At 43.5% G+C, this 22,284-nt stretch overlaps 2 protein-coding genes across 2 annotated transcripts; both read left to right on the top strand.

Annotated features, from left to right (window-relative positions):
* Window positions 1-2,732: 2,732 nt before the first annotated feature.
* On the top strand, window positions 2,733-11,222 carry LOC112222333 (nuclear factor 7, brain-like). Its single transcript, XM_042304104.1, has 6 exons — window positions 2,733-3,489; window positions 3,609-3,704; window positions 3,821-4,051; window positions 4,170-4,192; window positions 4,278-4,396; window positions 9,482-11,222. Exons 1-6 carry the CDS (start codon window positions 3,085-3,087, stop codon window positions 10,027-10,029), a joined length of 1,422 nt encoding a protein of 473 aa, XP_042160038.1. The 5' UTR covers window positions 2,733-3,084; the 3' UTR covers window positions 10,030-11,222.
* A 138-nt stretch (window positions 11,223-11,360) lies between these two features.
* LOC112222331 (nuclear factor 7, brain) lies at window positions 11,361-21,738 on the top strand. Its single transcript, XM_024385114.2, has 6 exons — window positions 11,361-12,464; window positions 13,733-13,828; window positions 13,939-14,169; window positions 14,288-14,310; window positions 14,396-14,514; window positions 20,833-21,738. Exons 1-6 carry the CDS (start codon window positions 12,060-12,062, stop codon window positions 21,378-21,380), a joined length of 1,422 nt encoding a protein of 473 aa, XP_024240882.2. The 5' UTR covers window positions 11,361-12,059; the 3' UTR covers window positions 21,381-21,738.
* Window positions 21,739-22,284: the final 546 nt, after the last annotated feature.

The following is a 22,284-nucleotide window of genomic DNA, read 5'->3' as shown; positions in this document are numbered from 1 at the left end:
AGGATTGGTGAGCACACTCCTCATTGGGATGGGGGTAGGATTGGTGAGCACACTCCTCATTGGGATGGGGGTAGGATTGGTGAGCACACTTTTATATGGGGGTATTTGGTTTTTTTAACTGGAGATTTAAGGATTAGTACAGAATTGAAGGATTTGAGAAAAGTCTGGTCAGACACACTCCTCATTGGGATGGGGGGGGTAGGATTGGTGAGCACACTTTTATTGGGACAGTTTGGTTTTTAACTGGAGATTTATGGGGGTATTAGTACAGACTCCTCATTGAAGGATTTGAGAAAAGTCTGGTTGGTGAGCACACTCCTCATTGGGATGGGGGTAGGATTGGTGAGCACACTTTTCATTGGGAGTTTGGTTTTTTAACACACTCCTCATTGGGATGGGGGTAGGATTGGTGAGCATCCTCATTGGGATGGGGGTAGGATTGGTGAGCACACTCCTCATTGGGATGGGGGGTAGGATTGGTGAGCACACTCCTCATTGGGATGGGGGGGATAGGATTGGTGAGCACACTCCTCATTGGGATGGGGGGTAGGATTGGTGAGCACACTCCTCATTGGGATGGGGGTAGGATTGGTGAGCACACTCCTCATTGGGATGGGGGGTAGGATTGGTGAGCACACTCCTCATTGGGATGGGGGTAGGATTGGTGAGCACACTCCTCATTGGGATGGGGGTGGGATTGGTGAGCACACTCCTCATTGGGATGGGGGTGGGGATGATTGGTGAGCACACTCATTGGGATGGGGGTAGGATTGGTGAGCACTCCTCATTGGGATGGGGGTAGGATTGGTGAGCACACTCCTCATTGGGATGGGGGTGGGATTGGTGAGCACACTCCTCATTGGGATGGGGGGTATTGGTGAGCACACTCCTCATTGGGATGGGGGTGGGATTGGTGAGCACACTCCTCATTGGGATGGGGGTAGGATTGGTGAGCACACTCCTCATTGGGATGGGGGTGGGATTGGTGAGCACACTCCTCATTGGGATGGGGGTAGGATTGGTGAGCACACTCCTCATTGGGATGGGGGGTAGGATGGGATTGGTGAGCACACTCCTCACTGGGATGGGGGTAGGATTGGTGAGCACACTCCTCATTGGGATGGGGGTGGGATTGGTGAGCACACTCCTCATTGGGATGGGGGTAGGATTGGTGAGCACACTCCTCATTGGGATGGGGGTAGGATTGGTGAGCACACTCCTCATTGGGATGGGGGTAGGATTGGTGAGCACACTCCTCATTGGGATGGGGGGTGAGCACACTAGGATTGGTGAGCACACTCCTCATTGGGATTGGGGGTGGATTGGTGAGCACACTCCTCATTGGGATGGGGGTGCACACTCCTCATTGGGATGGGGGGTGGGATTGGTGAGCACACTCCTCATTGGGATGGGTGGTAGGATTGGTGAGCACACTCCTCATTGGGATGGGGGTAGGATTGGTGAGCACACTCCTCATTGGGATGGGGGTAGGATTGGTGAGCACACTCCTCATTGGGATGGGGGGTAGGATTGGTGAGCACACTCCTCATTGGGATGGGGGGTAGGATTGGTGAGCACATTTTTATACCATTTGGTTTTTTTAACTGGAGATTTAAGGATTAGTACAGAATTGAAGGATTTGAGAAAAGTCTGGTCAGCACACTCCTCATTGGGATGGGGGTAGGATTGGTGAGCACATTTTTATACAGTTTGGTTTTTTAACTGGAGATTTAAGGATTAGTACAGAATTGAAGGATTTGAGAAAAGTCTGGTCAGCACACTCCTCATTGGGATGGGGGGTAGGATTGGTGAGCACACTCCTCATTGGGATGGGTGGTAGGATTGGTGAGCACACTCCTCATTGGGATGGGGGTAGGATTGGTGAGCACACTCCTCATTGGGATGGGGGGTAGGATTGGTGAGCAGACTCCTCATTGGGATGGGGGGATTGGTGAGCACACTCCTCATTGGGATGGGGGTGGATTGGTGAGCACACTCCTCATTGGGATGGGGGTGGGATTGGTGAGCACACTCCTCATTGGGATGGGGGTGGCACACTCCTCATTGGGATTGGTGAGCACACTCCTCATTGGGATGGGGGGTGGGATTGGTGATCACACTCCTCATTGGGATGGGGGTAGGATTGGTGAGCACACTCCTCATTGGGATGGGGGTGGGATTGGTGAGCACACTCCTCATTGGGATGGGGGTAGGATTGGTGAGCACACTCCTCATTGGGATGGGGGGTGGGATTGGTGAGCACACTCCTCATTGGGATGGGGGTAGGATTGGTGAGCACACTCCTCATTGGGATGGGGGTGGGATTGGTGAGCACACTCCTCACTGGGATGGGGGTAGGATTGGTGAGCACACTCCTCATTGGGATGGGGGTGGGGATTGGTGAGCACACTCCTCATTGGGATGGGGGGTAGGATTGGTGAGCACACTCCTCATTGGGATGGGGGGTGGGATTGGTGAGCACACTCCTCATTGGGATGGTGGGATGGAGTTTTGGTCTTCCTGGTGACAATAAGACCAAATCCTCTCTTCCAATAACAGCTAGTTTTCATGTTTCCCTTTCCCACTAAGACAGTCCAAGCAAAACGAATACATGAGAAATTGCTCTTTGCTAAGAAGCTATTTTATATATTTTTAAATTATACAGAAATTATTTGAAATTGAGACAAAAGCGGTAACATTGGACCATAAAAATCAGGTTATATTTAACCAAACACTGACATCTAGTGGAAGTGTCCTGCACAGACTCAAGCTAATATAAATGACAACTCAGCAGAGAGCCCCACCCCTGACTTACTTGTATAGCAGGAAGGAGCAAAGCTCACAACAGAACAGCGCTGTAACATTCAGCTATTCAGCATTCAGCTAAACTGATATGACATATAGGATGACCAATAATATTTGTAAACAATCAAAACAACGATTCAAGACTAAGAAACAATGGCAGGTAAAACAGATTTCTGAGTTCAGTTGACTTTTCAAGAGTAAACATTCATCAAAAGAGTTGTCAAAAGTGAAACTAAACCTTCAATTCAAAAGCCATAACAGAGAGATAAGCTGTGAGAAATGGCCTCTAAAGCTTCTCTCTCCGAGGATGATTTCTCCTGTCCAGTATGCTGTGACATCTTCAATGATCCTGTGGTCCTGTTGTGTAGCCACAGCTTCTGTAAAGCCTGTCTGGAGGAATACTGGAAACAGAAGACATCTTGGGAATGTCCAGTCTGCAGAAAGAAATCATCAATGGAATTCCCCCCCTGTAACCTGGTTTTAAAGAACCTGTGTGAGGCCTACTTACACGATAGAAGCCAGAGAGCTTCAGCAGGGCCTGAGGTGCTCTGCAGTCAACACAGTGAGAAACTCAAGCTCTTCTGTCTGGAGGATAAACAGCCCATCTGTTTGGTGTGTCAAACTTCAAAAAAGCATAAAAGTCATGACTGCTGCCCAATAGATGAAGCTGTACTGGATCATAAGGTAGGAGATGTATTTAACACTACTTGACTTACAGCATATATTGTGGAATGTGAATGAAGATCTGTGTGAATCCAATCCTTTTACCCACAGCATATCGTTAAAATGTTGTTTCTTTCCAGGAGGAACTCAAGACTTCACTGAAGCCCTTACAGGAGAAATTGAAGGTCTTCAGAGAAGTTAAACTGATCTGTGACCAAACAACCAACCACATCAAAGTAAGAATACAGAGTGAAGCTCAAATACAATGATACTGTGAAGATTCATCATAACCCTGTGGAATTATGGATAATCAATTATTTATATTTTTGACATTCTTCTCTACTGTCTCCAGAGCCAGACCCAGCACACAGAGAGGCTGATTAAGATGAGGTTTGAGAAGCTTCATCAGTTTCTATATCATGAAGAGAGAGCCAGGATAGCTGAACTGAAGGAGGAAGAGGAGCAGAAGAGTCAGATGATGAAGAAGAAGATTGAGAAGATGAGCAGAGAGATATCATCACTTTCAGACACAATCAGAGCCATAGAAGAAGAGCTGGGAGCTGAGGACATCTCATTCCTGCAGGTAAGGACTAATCTACCTCTGATAAATCAACTGCCATATCAATTATGACATAAATATTGTAGTAATTGATTTTCTATGATCAATACATCTACTAACATGTTATTTTGTTTCCCTACAGAACTACAAGGATACAGTGAAAAGGTAATGAGACTTTATTATGTCTCTCTCTTCTCTGTGGTTCTGTATCAAACCCCACAGCAACACTGACTCCTGAATGTTCTTCCAGAGCCCAGTGTACACTGCCAGATCCAGAGAGGGTTTCAGGAGCGCTGATCGATGTGGCAAAGCACCTGGGAAACCTGCAGTTCAGAGTCTGGAAGAAGATGCAGGGAGTAGTTCACTACAGTGAGTAGGTCTTTGAGATATAATGGCTATTAAACACTCAGTGTACAAAACATTAAGAACACCAGCTCTTTCAATGATAAAGATATGATTCCTTATTGCTGTCACTTGTTAAATCCACTTCAATCAGTGTAGATAAAGGGGAGGAGACAGGTTTAAGAAGTATTTTTAGTCCTTGAGACAGTTGAGAAATGGATTGTGTATGTGTACCATTCACAGGGGGGATAGGCAAGACGAAATATGTAAGTGCCTTTGAATGGGTATGGTAGTTGGTGCCAGGGACACTGGTTTGTGTCAAGAACTGCAACACTGCTGGGCTTTTCACGCTCAACATTTTCCCGTGAATATCTACAATAGTCCACTATGGGAAGCATTGGATTCAACATGGGCCAGCAAACGGAATATTAGGAATGTGTTCTTAAATGTTTTGTACACAGTGTATATTGGACCAATACTGTAACTCTCCAATACTGAAAAAAATAGAGAGTGAATGATATTTAGAATGACCTATATTCTGCCCTTGAGTTGCGTTCCCATGCAAAACTAGACAGATAGCTAACAACTAAGTCTTCAATAAAACTCCCAAGGCGTGACTTTTCTTGAATGAATATATTGAAAATGTTTATGTTGTGAAACTGCAAAATACAGAAAAGAATATACTTTAGTATTCAATTCACGTCGACATAATGTAGCTGTACAATAAACATTTGAAGTTGCATAAATACAAAGCACGTGCTAAGGTACTATAATGAAACAGACCTCGAACCCTCGACCTTCTAGCCCGAAGTCCAGTGCGCTATCGACCGTGCCGCAAAAGCATGTTCAAACGGGACCGTGCCGCAAAAGCATGTTCAAACGGCAGATTCGATTTCCGCGATTATAAACCCCGGGTTGTTACAGTACCATGACTCTGGCATGATAACCAAGCATATAGCTAATTGTTACTCATATGTTAATTGGCTAACTCCTTTCATTACTCTAATAATATACAACCATCTCTGTAGAATAACAATGCATATTACACTAGAAACAGTAACAAAACTACAGTATTGTATATTTTACCCGTTGTTTGCATGACGCACGAGCAAAGTAATACAGCTGACGACATACATGAAAGGCATTGCAATTTGTATGAGTAAATGTAACCAACATTGATATGTAAGAAATTATATCAATAACAAGATTATCATCACTAGCAATATGCTTGAATCGAATTTACAAACAAATATTTTACAAGGCTGAAGCGTGACAAGAGATCTGCACTGAAAGACCTGCACCGTTGCGTTGTTTTTAGCTGCTTCTCGGCGTCTCTTCCTGTTTCCTTCTGCATGTCTCTTCCTGTTTTCCTTACAGTCTAAGTACCAGAAAGCTCCACTAGGGGGCGAAAAACACAATGGAACACAATGAAAATCCATTTAAACCATTGTATCCATTTAAATCCATTGAAACCATAAAATAATCTGTTACCTTCTAGGAGGATGGCAGCACAACCTACGTTTAAAAAAAAACATAAATTTGCTTTGTACATTTTCAGAGGATCTTCCAATAAGTATTGTGCACATACAGTTGAAGTCAGAAGTTTATATGCACCTTAGCCAAATGCATTTATACTCAGTTTTTCACAATTCCTGACATTTAATCCTAGTAAAAATTCCCTGTTTGAGGTCAGTTAGGATCACCACTTTATATTAAGAATGTGAAATGTCAGAATAATAGTAGAGAGAATTATTTATTTCAGCTTTTATTTATTTCATCACATTCCCAGTGGGTCAGAAGTTTACATACACTGAATTAGTATTTAGTAGCATTGCCTTTAAATTGTTTAACTTGTCAAATGTTTCGGGTAGCCTTCCACAAGCCTCCCACAATAAGGTGGGTGAATTTTGGCCCATTCCTCCTGACAGAGCTGGTGTAACTGTCAGAAGGAATGCTCCCCGTAGCCAGGCCCGTGCGGCGAGGTGGAATAGCCAGAGCCGCCGGTTTGTATAGGCCTCCTTGCTCGCACACACTTTTTTAGTTCTGCCCACAATTTTTCTATGGGATTGAGGTCAGAGCTTTGTGATGGCCACTCCAATACCTTGACTATGTTGTCCTTAAGCCATTTTGACACAACTTTGGAAGTATGCTTGGGGTCATTGTCCATTTGGAAGACCCATTTGCGACCAAGCTTTAACTTCCTGACTGATGCCTTGAGATGTTGCTTCAATATATCCACATAATTTTCCTACCTCATGATGCCATCTATTTTGTGAAGTGCACCAGTCCCTCCTGCTGCAAAGCACCCCTGCAATGATGCTGCCACCCCCGTGCTTTACAGTTGGGATGGTCTTCTTCGGCTTGCAAGCCTCCCTATTTTTCCTCCAAACATAACGATGGTCATTATGGCCAAACAATTCTGGTCTTGTTTCATCAGACCGGAGGACATTTCTCCAAAAAGTACGATCTTTGTCCCCATGTGCAGTTGCAAACCGTAGTCTGGCTTTTTTATGGCGGTTTTGGAGCAGTGGCTTCTTCCTAGCTGAACGGCCTTTCAGGTTATGTCTGCATTGTGTCCCACCACCCGCCAACCCCTCTTTTTACGTTACTGCTACTCTCTGTTCATCATATATGCATAGTCACTTTAACCATACCCACATGTACATACTACCTCAATAAGCCTGACTAACAGGTGTCTGTATATACCCTTGCTACTCTTATTTTCAAATGTCTTTTTACTGGTGTTTTAATTCTTTACTTACCTACACACACACACACACACACACACACACATCTACTTTTATTTTTTATCTCCGCACTATTGGTTAGAGCCTGTAAGTAAGCATTTCACTGTAAGGTCTACCAACACCTGTTGTATTCGGTGCACGTGACAAATAAAATATAGGACTTGTTTTACTCTGGATATAGATACTTTTGTGCCTGTTTCCTCCAGCATCTTCACAAGGTCCTTTGCTGTTGTTCTGGGATTGATTTGCACTATTCACACCAAAGTACTTTCATCTCTAGGAGACAGAACTTGTCTCCTTCCTGAGAGGTATGACGGCTGTGTGGTCCCATGGTGTTTATACTTGCGTACTATTGTTTGTTCAGATGAACGTGGTACCTTCAGGCGTTTGGCAATTGCTCCCAAGGATGAACCAGACTTGTGGAGGTCTACAATGTTTTTTCTGAGGTCTTGGCTGATTTCTTTTGATTTTCCAATGATGGCAAGCAAAGAGGCACTGAGTTTGAAGGTAGGCCTTGAAATACATCCACAGGTACACCTCCAATTGACTCAAATGATGTCAATTAGCCGAGCAGAAGATTATAAAGCCATGACATTTTCTGGAATTTTCCTAGCTGTTTAAAGGCACAGTCAACTTAGTGTATGTAAACTTCTGACCCACTGAAATTGTGATACAGTGAATTATAAGTGAAATAATCTGTCTCTAAACAATTGTTGGAAAAATGACTTGTGTCATGCACAAAGTAGATGTCCTAACCGACTTGCCAAAACTATAGTTTGTTAACAAGACATTTGTGGAGTGGTTGAAAAACAAGTTTTAATGACTCCAACCTAAGTGTTTGTAAACTTACACCTTCAACAGTATATATGTCACGTTCTGACCTTAGTTCTTTTGTTATGTCTTTGTTTTAGTATGGTCAGGGCGTGAGTTGGGTGGGTTGTCTATGTTCTTTTTTCTATGATTTGGGATTTCTGTGTTTGGCCTGCTATGGTTCTCAATCAGAGGCAGTTGTCAATTGTTGTCCCTGATTGAGAATCATACTTCGGTAGCCTGGTTTCCCACTTGTGTTTGGTGGGTGTTTAATTTCTGTGTCAGTGTTTGTTCCACACGGAACTGTTTCAGTTAGTTATTTCACGTGTCGTTTATTGTTTTGTTTCAGTGTTCGCTTGTTTTAATAAAGAGAATGAACACGTACCACGCTGCGCATTGGTCCTCCGATCCTTACTACTCCTCCTCGTCAGAGGAGGAAGACAACCGTTACAGAAACACCCACCACCAAAGGACCAAGCAGCGTGGTAACGGGCATCAGCAGCGATCTCAGGACTCCTGGACATGGGAGGAGATTCTGGACGGCAAGGGACCCTGGGCACAGGCTGGAGAGTATCGCCGCCCCAAGGCAGAACTGGAGGCAGCGAAAGCGGAGAGGCGGCGGTATGAGGAGGTTGGAAGCCCGAGGCAGCCCCAAAAATGTATTGGGGGCGACACACGGGGAGTGTGGCTAAAGTCAGGTAGGAGACCTGAGCCAACTCCCCGTGCTTACCGTGGAGAGAGAGGGACCGGGCAGGCACCGTGTTATGCCGTGAGGCGCACGGTGTCCCCAGGACACAGGCATAGCCCGGTGCGGTACATAGCAGCGCCTCATATCAGCTGGGCTAGAGTGGGCATCGAGCCAGGTGCCATGAAGCCGGCTCAGCGCATCTGGTCTCCAGCGCGTCCCCTGGGGCCGGGGTACATGGCACCAGCCCCACGCATGGTGTCCCCGGTTCGCCAGCACAGCCCAGTGCGGGCTATTCCACCTCACCGCGGAGGCGGGGTAAAAGGCGGATAAAGACTATGGTGGAGTCGGGTCCACGTCCCGCGCCAGAGCCACCACCGCGGACAGACCCTCCCCTATAGGTTCAGGTTTTGGGGGGGGGGGTACTGTCACGTTCTGACCTTAGTTCTTTTGTTATGTCTTTGTTTTTAGTATGTTCAGGGTGTGAATTTGGTGGGTTTTCTATGTTCTTTTCTGTATGATTTGGGATTTCTGTGTTTGGCCTGGTATGGTTCTCAATCAGAGGCAGCTGTCAATCGTTGTCCCCGATTGAGAACCATACTTAGGTAGCCTGGTTTCACATTTGAGTTGTGGGTGCTTATTTTCTGTTCTGTGTTTTAGTTCACCGTTCAGGACTGTTTCGTTTATCGTGTTTATTTTTTTTTGAGTATTCGTAAAAGGCATAATGAATACTTACCACGCTACACCTTGGTCCGACGAATGTTACAATATAACACAAAACATACAACATATAGCATTATATATCATATACAGTAATGTATTCCCCCTTCATATTAATTAACATAGTGTGTTTGTGTTCTCTCTGTCCAGCTCCAGTGACTCTGGACCCCAATACTTCCCACCCACATCTCATCCTGTCTGATGATCTGACCAGTGTGAGATACAGTGATGAGAAACAGCAGCTTCCTGACAACCCAGAGAGGTTTGATGAGGAAGAAACTGTCCTGGGTTTTGAAGGTTTTAACTCAGGAACACACAGCTGGGACATTGATGTTGGGGAGAATATATACTGGTACCTGGGTGTGATCACAGAGTCTGTCCAGAGGAAGGGAGACAGTGGATATTGGGATGGATCCTGGGGTGTGTTGTTTGGTGGTGGTGATTATAAAACACATGTACCAAAGCAGCCACTCACTCCCCTCACAGTGAGACAGAATCCCCAGAGGATCAGAGTGCAGCTAGACTGGGAAGGAGGAAAGCTGTCATTCTCTGACCCTGTCAATAACACACATCTACACACATTCACACACACTTTCACTGAGAGAGTCCTTCCATTCATCTGCACTGGCTTTTGTCCCCTCCCTCTCAGGGTTTTACCAGGGAAGGTATCTGTATCAGTGGATACTGTCTCTGTCTGAATCAGGGACTAACATGATGCAAATGAGTCAGTAACACTCACGGATGTCCTTCATTAAGATTCTCACAGAGGGAGGACACACTGTGATGTAGTAGAGGGGACCTTCGTCCATTAACTCAGGAGCACACAGCTGGGACATTGATGTTGGGGAGAATACATTCTGGTGCCTGGGTGTGACCGCAGAGTCTGTCTGGATCTTAGTCCATTAAGAACACTCCTGCTGAAACACTTGCACCTGTCAGAAAATCGTCACTATTATAATACTCTATCACAATAATCACTGTTAATATTACAATAATCACTATTAATATTACAATAATCACTATTAATATTAGAATAACCATTATTCATATTACAATAATCATTATTAATATTACAATAATCACTATTAATATTACAATAGTCATTATTCATATTACAATAATCATTATTCATATTACTATAATCACTATTAATATTACAATAATCACTATTCATATTACAATAATCACTATTAATATTAGAATAACCATTATTCATATTACAATAATCACTATTAATATTACAATAATCACTGTTAATATTACAATAGTCATTATTCATATTACAATAATCATTATTCATATTACTATAATCACTATTAATATTACAATAATCACTATTAATATTAGAATAACCATTATTCATATTACAATAATCACGATTAATATTACAATAATCACTATTAATATTACAATAATCACTATTAATAATACAATAATCACTATTCATATTACAATAATCACTACTAATATTACAATAATCACTATTAATATTAAAATAATCACTATTCATATTACAATAATCACTATTAATATTACAATAATCACTATTCATATTACAATAATCACTACTAATATTACAATAACCATTATTCATATTACAATAACCATTATTAATATTACAATAATCACTGTTACTATACAATAATCAATATTAATACTATTTATCTAACACTTTCACCTGTCAGACAGTAATCTCTAACATCTAACCAAGTTTCCCAACATTTTAGTTGTGTGTTAACAGAGATTGGTCAAACAGTGGTAGTCATCACTGTTATAGAATATAAATGTCACCTGTTGGTTGTTGGGTTTTCTTTTTACCACATTTAGATGTTGTCACTGGTTATGGTAACACTGGCATGTATCCCAGTAAACTTGGGCTCCCTGAAAAACATTTGCTGTACAGTGTTGTGGCCTTGGACCAAGACTCCGTTAACTAGCTTATTTAACACCAACACATGCAACGTATGTCTATGGAATGTAACACATTTTCATCAAATTAACATGTTCAATTATCTCAACGGTCTTCCATCTGTGTTGGATCATGGGGTTAAATTAAAATCAGCTGCACACAAATACTGTGTACACATACATGCACACACACGTACATACACAAGCACACATTCACAAACACAACTCCAGGCTCTTGTTTGGGGAGTTGGTTTGTTGTGTGGAGTCACCATCTTGCTCTTGGCAGACTGAATGTAAACTCCAGTCCAATGTAGGAGTTTCAGCTGCTGAAGTTGACTGCTTTGCACTTCCATACAGTTGCTGTCCATGGTGCTGAATTGACAAGAGACATAGATAGTCAGAATTCAGCTAACAGTCAAGTCAGATGAGGAGAAACCTTAGATCAGTTTATTTGGTCAATTTCATAAACCTGGCCTTTTGAAGCAATAAAATCCAGTTATATTTAACCAAACACTGACATCTAGCGGAAGTGTCCTGCACAGACTCAAACTGATATAAAGACAACTCAGCAGAGAGCTCCACCCTACTCCTGCTTAACAGGAAGGAGAAAAGCTCACAACAGAACAGCGCTGTAACATTCAGCTATTTAGAATTCTTTGTAAACAACCAAGAATCAAAACAACAATTGAAGACTAAGGAACACCGTCAGGAAAACAGAGATTTCTAAGTTCAGATGAGTTTTCAAAAGTGAACCTTCGTCAAAAGAGTTCAGAAGTCAGAAGTGAAAGTAAACCTTCAGAACAGAGATAAGCAGTGAGAAATGGCCTCTAAAGCTTCTCTCTCCGAGGTTGATTTCTCCTGTCCAGTATGCTGTGACATCTTCAATGATCCTGTGGTCCTGTTGTGTAGCCACAGCTTCTGTAAAGCCTGTCTAGAGAAATACTGGAAACAGAAGACATCTTGGGAATGTCCAGTCTGCAGAACAAAATCATCAATGGAATTCCCCCCCTGTAACCTGGTTTTAAAGAACCTGTGTGAGGCCTACTTACAGGATAGAAGCCAGAGAGCTTCAGCAGGGCCTGAGGTGCTCTGCAGTCAACACAGTGAGAAACTCAAGCTCTTCTGTCTGGAGGATAAACAGCCCATCTGTTTTGTGTGTCAAACTTCCAAAAAGCATAAAAGCCATGACTGCTGCCCAATAGATGAAGCTGTACTGGATCATAAGGTAGGAGATGTATTTATCACTACAATGAACAAAATCGGTACCGGTACCCCTTGTATATAGCTTCCACACTGACTGGGTACCGGTGCCCCCTGTATATAGCTTCCACACTGACTCGGTACCGGTACCCCCTGTATATAGCTTCCACACTGACTGGGTACCGGTGCCCCCTGTATATAGCTTCCACACTGACTCGGTGCCCCTGTACTTCCACACTGACTCGTGCCCCCTGTACCCCACTGTATATAGCTTCCACACTGACTCGGTACCGGTGCCCCTGTATATAGCTTCCACACTGACTCGGTGCCCCCTGACCCCCTGTATATAGCTTCCACACTGACTCGGTGCCCCACACTGACTCGGTACCGGTGCCCCTGTATATAGCTTCCACACTGACTCGGTACCGGTGCCCCCTGTATATAGCTTCACACTGACTCGGTACCGGTGCCCCCTGTATATAGCTTCCACACTGACTCGGTGCCCCCTGGTGCCCCTGTATATAGCTTCCACACTGACTGCCCCCTGGTACTGGTGCCCCCTGTATATAGCTTCCACACTGACTCGGTACCGGTGCCCCCTGTATATAGCTTCCACACTGACTCGGTACCCCCTGTGCCCCTGTATATAGCTTCCACACTGACTCGGTACCGGTGCCCCCTGTATATAGCTTCCACACTGACTCGGTGACCGGTACCCCTGTATATAGCTTCCACACTGACTCCCCTGTATATAGCTTCCACACTGACTCGGTACCGGTGCCCCCTGTATATAGCTTCCACACTGACTCGGTACCGGTGCCCCCTGTATATAACCTTGTTATTGTTATTCTTATTGTGTTACTTTTATTATTACTTTTTATTTTAGTCTACTTGGTAAATATGTTCTTAACTCTTGAACTGCACTGTTGGTTAAGGGCCTGTCAGTTAGCATTTCATGGTAAAGTCTACACTTGTTGTATTTGGCGCATGTGACAAAGAAAGTTGGATTTGATTTGACTTACAGTATGTGGGTAGCAGGTAGCCACCCACGGGTCGCTGTTGTTAATAGCAGACCTTTACCATCCTCTCCAAGGGTGTCTCAGGTGGAGTTGGGATATACAGAAACCACCCTTCCAATTCACATGTGTATTAATACACACTTGTATATGTTAGAATATAAGCTCCCACCTAATTGTGTTTTTGTATGTGCATACAGTCAATGTGAATTAAGATCTGTGTGCCAATCCACTCCTTTTACACACAGCACCTCTTTATAATGTTGTTTCATTCCAGGAGGAACTCAAGACTGCACTGGAGCCCTTACAGGAGAAGATGAAGGTCTTCAGAGAAGTTAAACTGATCTGTGACCAAACAGCCAACCACATCAAAGTAAGAATACAGAGTGAAGCTCAAATACAATGATACTGTGAAGATGTATCATAACCCTGTGGAATATTGATATTGATGATTTCTTTGACGTTCCTCTCTACTGTCTCCAGAGCCAGGCCCAGCACACAGAGAGGCTGATTAAGATGGGGTTTAAGAAGTTTCATCAGTTTCTATATCATGAAGAGAGTGCCAGGATAGCTGAACTGAAGGAGGAAGAGGAGCAGAAGAGTCAGATGATGAAGAAGAAGATTGAGAAGATGAGCAGAGAGATATCATCACTTTCAGACACAATCAGAGCCATAGAAGAAGAGCTGGGAGCTGAGGACATCTCATTCCTGCAGGTAAGGACTAATCTACCTCTGATAAATCAACTGCCATATCAATTATGACATAAATATTGTAGTAATTGATTTTCTAAGATCAATACATCTACTAACATGTTATTTTGTTTCCCTACAGAACTACAAGGATACAGTGAAAAGGTAATGGGACTTTAATATGTCTCTCTCTTCTCTGTGGTTCTGTATCAAACCCCACAGCAACACTGACTCCTGAATGTTCTTCCAGAGCCCAGTGTACACTGCCAGATCCAGAGAGGGTTTCAGGAGCGCTGATCGATGTGGCAAAGCACCTGGGAAACCTGCAGTTCAGAGTCTGGAAGAAGATGCAGGGAGTAGTTCACTACAGTGAGTAGGTCTTTGAGATATAATGGCTATTAAACACTCAGTGTACAAAACATTAAGAACACCAGCTCTTTCAATGATTTAGACTGACCAGGTGAAGCCATGATTCGTTATTGATGTCACTTGTTAAATCCACTTCAATCAGTGTAGGTAAAGGAGAGGAGACAAGTTTAAGAAAGATTTTAAATCCTTGAGACAGTTGAAATGTTTTTTTGACAAAATATTTAATAGCCTTTGAACTTGGTGTGGTAGTTGGTGCCAGGCACACCGGTTTTAGTCAAGATCTGCTGCAACACGGATGGGGATTTCATGCTCAACAGTTTCCTGTGAGTATCAAGTATGAGCCACCACCCAAAGGACATCCAGCCATCTTGAAAGAACTGTTTGAAGCATTGGAGTCAGGATTGGATTGGATGGGCTAGTATCCCTGTGGAATGCTTCCGACACTTTCTAGAGTCCTTTCCTGACCAATTGAGCCTGTTCTGATTGCAGAAAATATTAGGAAGGTGTTATTAAATGTTTTGTACACACTGTATATTGGACCACCACTATTACTCTCCAATACTGGAAAAAATAGACAGTGAATGATATTTAGAAAATAAATACTGACATTTATTTTGTACATTTACAGAGGATCTTCCAATAAGTAATCAAATCAAATGTTATTGGTCAAATAGACAGTTAATGGATGTTTAGAATTACATACTGTACATTTTACATTTACAGGTCATCTTACAATGGTTAAATCAAATGTTATTGGTCACATACACATGGTTAGCGGATGTTATTGGTCACATACACATGGTTAGCGGATGTTATTGGTCACATACACATGGTTAGCGGATGTTATTGGTCACATACACATGGTTAGCGGATGTTATTGGTCACATACACATGGTTAGCGGATGTTATTGGTCACATACACATGGTTAGCGGATGTTATTGGTTACATACACATGGTTAGCGAATGTTATTGGTCACATACACATGGTTAGCGGATGTTATTGGTCACATACACATGGTTAGCGGATGTTATTGGTTACATACACATGGTTAGCGGATGTTATTGGTTACATACACATGGTTAGCGGATGTTATTGGTCACATACACATGGTTAGCGGATGTTATTGGTCACATACACATGGTTAGCGGATGTTATTGGTCACATACACATGGTTAGCGGATGTTATTGGTCACATACACATGGTTAGCGGATGTTATTGGTTACATACACATGGTTAGCGGATGTTATTGCGACTGTAGCGAAATGTGCACATACACTACCGTTCAAAAGTTTGGGGTCACTTAGAAATTTCCCATTAAAATAACATCAAATTGATCAGAAATACAGTGTAGACATTGTTAATGTTGTAAATTACTATTGTAGTTGGAAACGTCAGACTTTTAATGGAATATCTACATAGTCGTACTGAGGCCCATTATCAGCAACCATCACTCCTGTGTTCCAATGGCACATTGTGTTAGCTATTCCAAGTTTATCATTTTAAAAGGCTAATTGATCATTAGAAAACCCTTTTGCAAACATGTTAGCACAGCTGAAAACTATTGCGCTAAAGAAGCAATAAAACTGTCCTTCTTTAGACTAGTTGAGTATCTGGAGCATCAGCATTTGTGGGTTCGATTAAAGGCTCAAAATGGCCAGAAACAACGAACTTCATTCTGAAACTCGTAAGTCTATTCTTGTTCTGAGTAATGAAGGCTATTCCATGCGAGAAATTGCCAAGAAACTGAAGAGCTCGTACAATAGTGTGTACTACTCAAATCAAATCAAAGTTTTTGTCACAGGCACCGAATACAACAAGTGTATACCTTACAGTGCTTACTTACAGGCTCTAACCAATAGAGCAAAAAAGGTGTTAGGTGAACAATAGGTAAGTAAAGAAATAAAGCAACAGTAAAAAGACATGCTATCTACAGTAGCGAGACTACAAAAGTAGCAAGGCTACATACAGACACCGGTTAGTCAGGCTGATTGAGGTAGTATGTACATGTAGATATGGTTAAAGTGACTATGCATATATGATGAACAGAGAGTAGCAGTAGCGTAAAAGAGGGGTTGGCGGGGGTTGGGGGAGGCACACAATGCAAATAGTCTGGGTAGCCATTTGATTACCTGTTCAGGAGTCTTATGGCTTGGGGGTAGAAACTGTTGAGAAGCATTTTTGTCCTAGACTTGGCACTCCGGTACCGCTTGCCATGCGGTAGTAGAGAGAATAGTCTATGACTGGGGTGGCTGGGGTCTTTGACAATTTTTAGGGCCTTCCTCTGACACCGCCTAGTGTAGAAGTCCTGGATGGGAGGCAGCTTAGCCCCAGTGATGTACTGGGCCGTACGCACTACCCTCTGTAGTGCCTTGCGGCCGAGCAATTGCCGTACCAGGCAGTGATGCAACCAGTCAGGATGCTCTCGATGGTGCAGCTGTAGAACCTTTTGAGGATCTCAGGACATATGCCAAATCTTTTTAGTTTCCTGAGGGGGATAGGCTTTGTTGTGCCCTCTTCACGACTGTCTTGGTGTGTTTGGACCATTCTAGTTTGTTGTTGATGTGGACACCGAGGAACTTGAAGCTCTCAACCTGCTCCACTACAGCCCTGTCGATGAGAATGGGGGCATGCTCGGTCCTCCTTTTCCTGTAGTCCACAATCATCTCCTTAGTCTTGGCTACGTTGAGGGATTGGTTGTTATTCTGGTACCACACGTCCAGGTCTCTGACTTCCTCCCTATAGGCTGTCTTGTCGTTGTCTGTGATCAGGCCTACCCCTGTTGTGTCATCTGCAAACTTAATGATGGTGTTGGAGTCGTGCCTAGCCATGCAGTCGAGGGTGAACAGGGAGTACAGGCTGAGCATGCACCCCTGAGCAGCTCCAGTGTTGAGGATCAGTGTGGCAGATGTGTTGCTACCTACCCTCACCACCTGGGCGCGGCCCGTCAGGAAGTCCAGGATCCAGGTGCAGAGGGAGGTGTTTAGTCCCAGGATCCTTAGTGGTGAGCTTTGAGGGTACTATGGTGTTGAACGCTGAGCTGTAGTCAATGAATAGCATTCTCACATAAGTGTTCCTTTTGTCCAGGTGGAAAAGGGCAGTGTGGAGTACAATAGATATTGCATCATCTGTGGATCTGTTTGGGAGGTATGCAAATTGGAGTGAGTCTAGGGTTTCTGGGATAATGGTGTTGATGTGAGCCATTACCAACCTTTCAAAGCACTTCATGGCTACGGACGTGAGTGCTACAGGTATGTAGTGATTTAGGCAGGTGGCCTTAGTGTTCTTGGGCACAGGGACTATGGTGGTCTGCTTGAAACATGTTGGTATTACAGGCTCAATCAGGGACATGTTGAAAATGTCAGTGAAGACACCTGCCAGTTGGTCAGCACATGGCCGGATCACACGTCCTGGTAATCCATCTGGCCCCGCAGCCTTGTGTATGTTGACCTGTTTAAAGGTCTTACTCACATCGGCTATGGAGAGCGTGATCACACAGTCGTCCGGAACAGCTGATGCTCTCATGCATGCCTCAGTGTTGCTTGCCTCGAAGTGATTTAGCTATTCTGGTAGGCTCGTGTCACTGGGCAGCTGGCAGCTGTGCTTCCCTTTGTAGTCTGTAATAGTTCGCAAGCCCTGCCACATGAGACGAGCATCGGAGCCGGTGTAGTATGATTCAATCTTAGCCCTGTATTGACGCTTTGCCTGTTTGATGGTTCGTCGCAGGGCATAGCTGGATTTCTTGTAAGTGTCCGGATTAGAGTCCCGCACCTTGAAAGTGGCAGCTCTACCCTTTAGCTCAGTGCGAATGTTGCCTGTAATCCATGGCTTCTGGTTGGGGTATGTACGTACTGTCACTGTGGGGACGACATCCTTGATGCACTTATCGATAAAGCCAGTGACTGATGTGGTGTACTCCTCAATGCCATCGGAAGAATCCTGGAACATGTTCCAGTCTGTTCTAGCAAAACAGTCCTGTAGTTTAGCATCTGCTTCATCTGACCACTTTTTTATAGACCGAGTCACTGGTGCTTCCTGCTTTAATTTGAGCTTGTAAGCAGGAATCAGGAGGATAGAGTTGGGGTCGGATTTACCAAATGGAGGGAGAGCTTTGTACGCGTCTCTGTGTGTGGAGTACCGGTGATCTAGAATTTTTTTCCCTCTGGTTGCACATTTAACATGTTGATAGAGATTTGGTAGAACTGATTTAAGTTTCCCTGCATTAACTTCTTATTTCACTTATCCAGTGAAATGTGTCCGAAATTCAAACTACAGAATTATAATGATTTAACTTTCAGAAAATCCCAAGTGTAATACATCAAAATAAAGCTTAATCCAGCCACTGTGTCAGATTTCAAAAAGGCTTTACGGCGAAAGCACACCATGCGATTATCTGAGGACAGCGCCCCGCATATAAAAGTATGAAAAACATATTTCAACCAGGCAGGTGCGCCACGAAAGTCAGAAATAGCGACATAATAAATGCCTTACCTTTGATCTTCTTCTGTTGGCACTCCAAAAGGTCCCAGATACATCACAAATGGTCCTTTTGTTTGATAATGTCCTTTATATCCATAAAAACTCAGTTTAGCTGGCACGCTTCAGTCAATAATCCACCGGTTTCCCTCCATCAAAAGGCATACAAAATGAATCCCAAACGTTACTAATAAACTTTTCCAAACAAGTCAAACAACGTTTATAATCAAACCTTAGATACCCTAATACGTAAATAAACGATCAAATTTAAGACGGAGAATCGTTATTGTCTTTACCCGGAGAAAAATACAAAAGAACACGCTCTCTTGGAAACACTACAGCCAAAATGGGAGCCACCTAGAAAAACTTTCTGGCTCATTTTTCCAAAAACCAGCATGAAACTCTTTCTAAAGACTGGCATCTAGTGGAAGCCATAGGAACTGCAATCTGGGAGGATTTTGCCTTATAATAAACATGACAGCCATTGAAAACAGTGGTAGACTGAAATATTGTTTTTTTGGGATGGTTTGTCCTAGCTTGGGCCTGAGTAACAGGCAGTTTACTTTGGGCACGCTTTTCATCCGGGTGTGAAAATACAGCCCCCTACCCAAGAGAGGTTAAGGTCTTCGGCCACTAGGAGCGCCACCTCTGGGTGAGTGGTTTCCTGTTTGCTTATTTCCTTATACAGCTGACTGAGTGTGGTCTTAGTTCCAGCATCTGTCTGTGGTGGTAAATAAACAGCCATGAAAAGTATAGCTGAAAACTCTCTAGGAAAGTAATGTACTCTACTTCAGGTGAGCAAAATCTAGAGACTTCCTTAGATTTTGTGCACCAGCTGTTGTTTACAAATATTCTCACCCCCACCCCGGCTTACCAGAGTGTGCTGTTCTATCTTGCCGGTGCAGCGTATATCCCGCTAGCTGAATATCCATGTCGTCATTCAGCCACGATTCCATGAAACATAGGATATTACAGTTTTTGATGTCCCGTTGGTAGGATATTCGTGATCGTACTTTGTCTAATTTATTGTCCAATGATTGCACGTTGGCGAGTAGTATTGACGGTAACGGCAGCTTTCACAGTCTCCTTCGCCAGGGCCTGACCAGGCATCCGGCTCTTTGTCCTATGTGCCTGCGTCGCTTCCTCTTGCAAATAACCGGGATGTTGGTCCTGTGGGGTGTTTGGAGAATAACTTGTGCATCGTCTTTGTTGTAGAAAAAAATCTTAGTCTGATCCGAGGTGAGTGATCGCTGTCCTGATATCCAGAAGCTCCTTTTTGCTGTAAAATATGGTGGCAGAAACATTATGTTCAAAATAAGTTACAAATAACGCAAAAAAAAACACATAATAGCACAATTGATTGGACCCCCGTAAAACTGCTGCCATTTCTTCTGGCACCAACTGTCTCTAACCAGAATAGAAAGAGGAGTGGGAGACCTCGGTGCACAACTGAGCAAGAGGACAAGTACATTAGAGTGTCTAGTTTGAGAAACAACATCAACAGTGAAGAGGCGACTCCGGGATGCTGGCCTTCTAGGCAGAGTTGCAAAGAAAAAGCTGTATCTCTGTCCAGTGTCTGTGTTCTTTTGCCCATCTTACTCTTTCGTTTTATTGGCCAGTCTGAGATACGGCTTTCCTTTAATCAGCACCACAGTTTTCAGCTGTGCTAATATAATTGCAAAAGGGTTTTCAAATGATCAATTAGCCTTTAAAAATGATAAACCATTGGAACACAGGAGTGATGGTTGCTGACATACAACACATAGCATTATATATCATATGCAGTAATATATTCCCCCTACATTTGAATTAATCCAGTGTGTATGTGTTCTCTCTCCCCAGCTCCAGTTACTCTGGAACTCAACACTGCCCACCCAGATCTCATCCTGTCTGATGATCTGACCAGTGTGAGATACAGTGATGAGAAACAGCAGCTTCCTGACAACCCAGAGAGGTTTGATAGCCATAGAATGGTCCTGGGCTCTAAGGGTTTTAACTCAGGAACACACAGCTGGGACATTGATGTTAGGAAGAATAAAGGCTGGGACCTGGGTGTGATCACAGAGTCTGTCCAGAGGAAGGGATACAATGGTTATTGGCATAGATCCTGGGGTGTGTTGTTTGGTGGTGGTGATTATAACACACATGTACCAAATAAGCCACTCACTCCCCTCACAGTGAGACAGAATCCCCAGAGGATCAGAGTGCAGTTAGACTGGGAAGGAGGAAAGCTGTCATTCTCTGACCCTGTCAATAACACACATCTACACACATTCACACACACTTTCACTGAGAGAGTCTTTCCATACATCAGGAATCTCTGTTTTCTCCACCCTCTGAGAGTGTTACCAGGTAAGGTGTCTGGATCAATGGATACTGTCTCTGTCTGAATCAGGGACTAACAGGATGGAAATGAGTCAGTAACACTCACTGATGTCCTTCATTAAGATTCTCACAGAGGGAGGACACACTGTGATGGAGATTATCATTGTCTGACTCACCTGTTACTAATATAGAATGAATATGTAATCTGTTCTTTGTTGGTTTTATTTTTTACCACATTTACATTTTGTCTGGTTGTTTTAACCCCTGCAGTATGTATCCCAATAAACTTGGGCTGCCTGAATGGCATTTGGCGTATAGTGTTGTGGCCTTGGACCATGTCTCTGTTTGCTTGTAGACAATGACACCGTTAATGTATGTCTGTAGAGTGCAACACATTTTCAACCAATAAACATGTATGAATTACCTGGAGCTGCTTCCATCTGTGTTAGGATTATGGGGTTAAAGGTCAGCTGTACACATATACTGTGTACACAGACAGACAGACAGACAGACAGACAGACAGACAGACAGACAGACAGACAGACAGACAGACAGACAGACAGACAGACAGACAGACAGACAGACAGACAGACAGACAGACAGACAGACAGACAGACAGACAGACAGACAGACAGACAGACAGACAGACAGACAGACAGACAGACAGACAGACAGACAGACAGACAGACACAGACAGACAGACAGACAGACAGACAGACAGACAGACAGACAGACAGACAGACAGACAGAGACAGACAGACAGACAGACAGACAGACAGACAGACAGACAGACAGACAGACAGACAGACAGACAGACAGACAGACAGACAGACAGACAGACAGACAGACAGACAGACAGACAGACAGACAGACAGACAGACAGACAGACAGACAAACAGACTGACTGACTGACTGACTGAATTCATTCATTCATTCATTCATTCCTACAACTCTTTTGCCTCTTTTTTT

The sequence above is a fragment of the Oncorhynchus tshawytscha genome, linkage group LG22, assembly GCF_018296145.1.
Source record: "Oncorhynchus tshawytscha isolate Ot180627B linkage group LG22, Otsh_v2.0, whole genome shotgun sequence".
NCBI classification, from domain to species: Eukaryota; Metazoa; Chordata; class Actinopteri; order Salmoniformes; family Salmonidae; genus Oncorhynchus; species Oncorhynchus tshawytscha.
The sequence above is the reverse complement of the archived record's forward strand: the minus strand, read 5'-3'. Positions and strand labels throughout refer to the sequence as shown.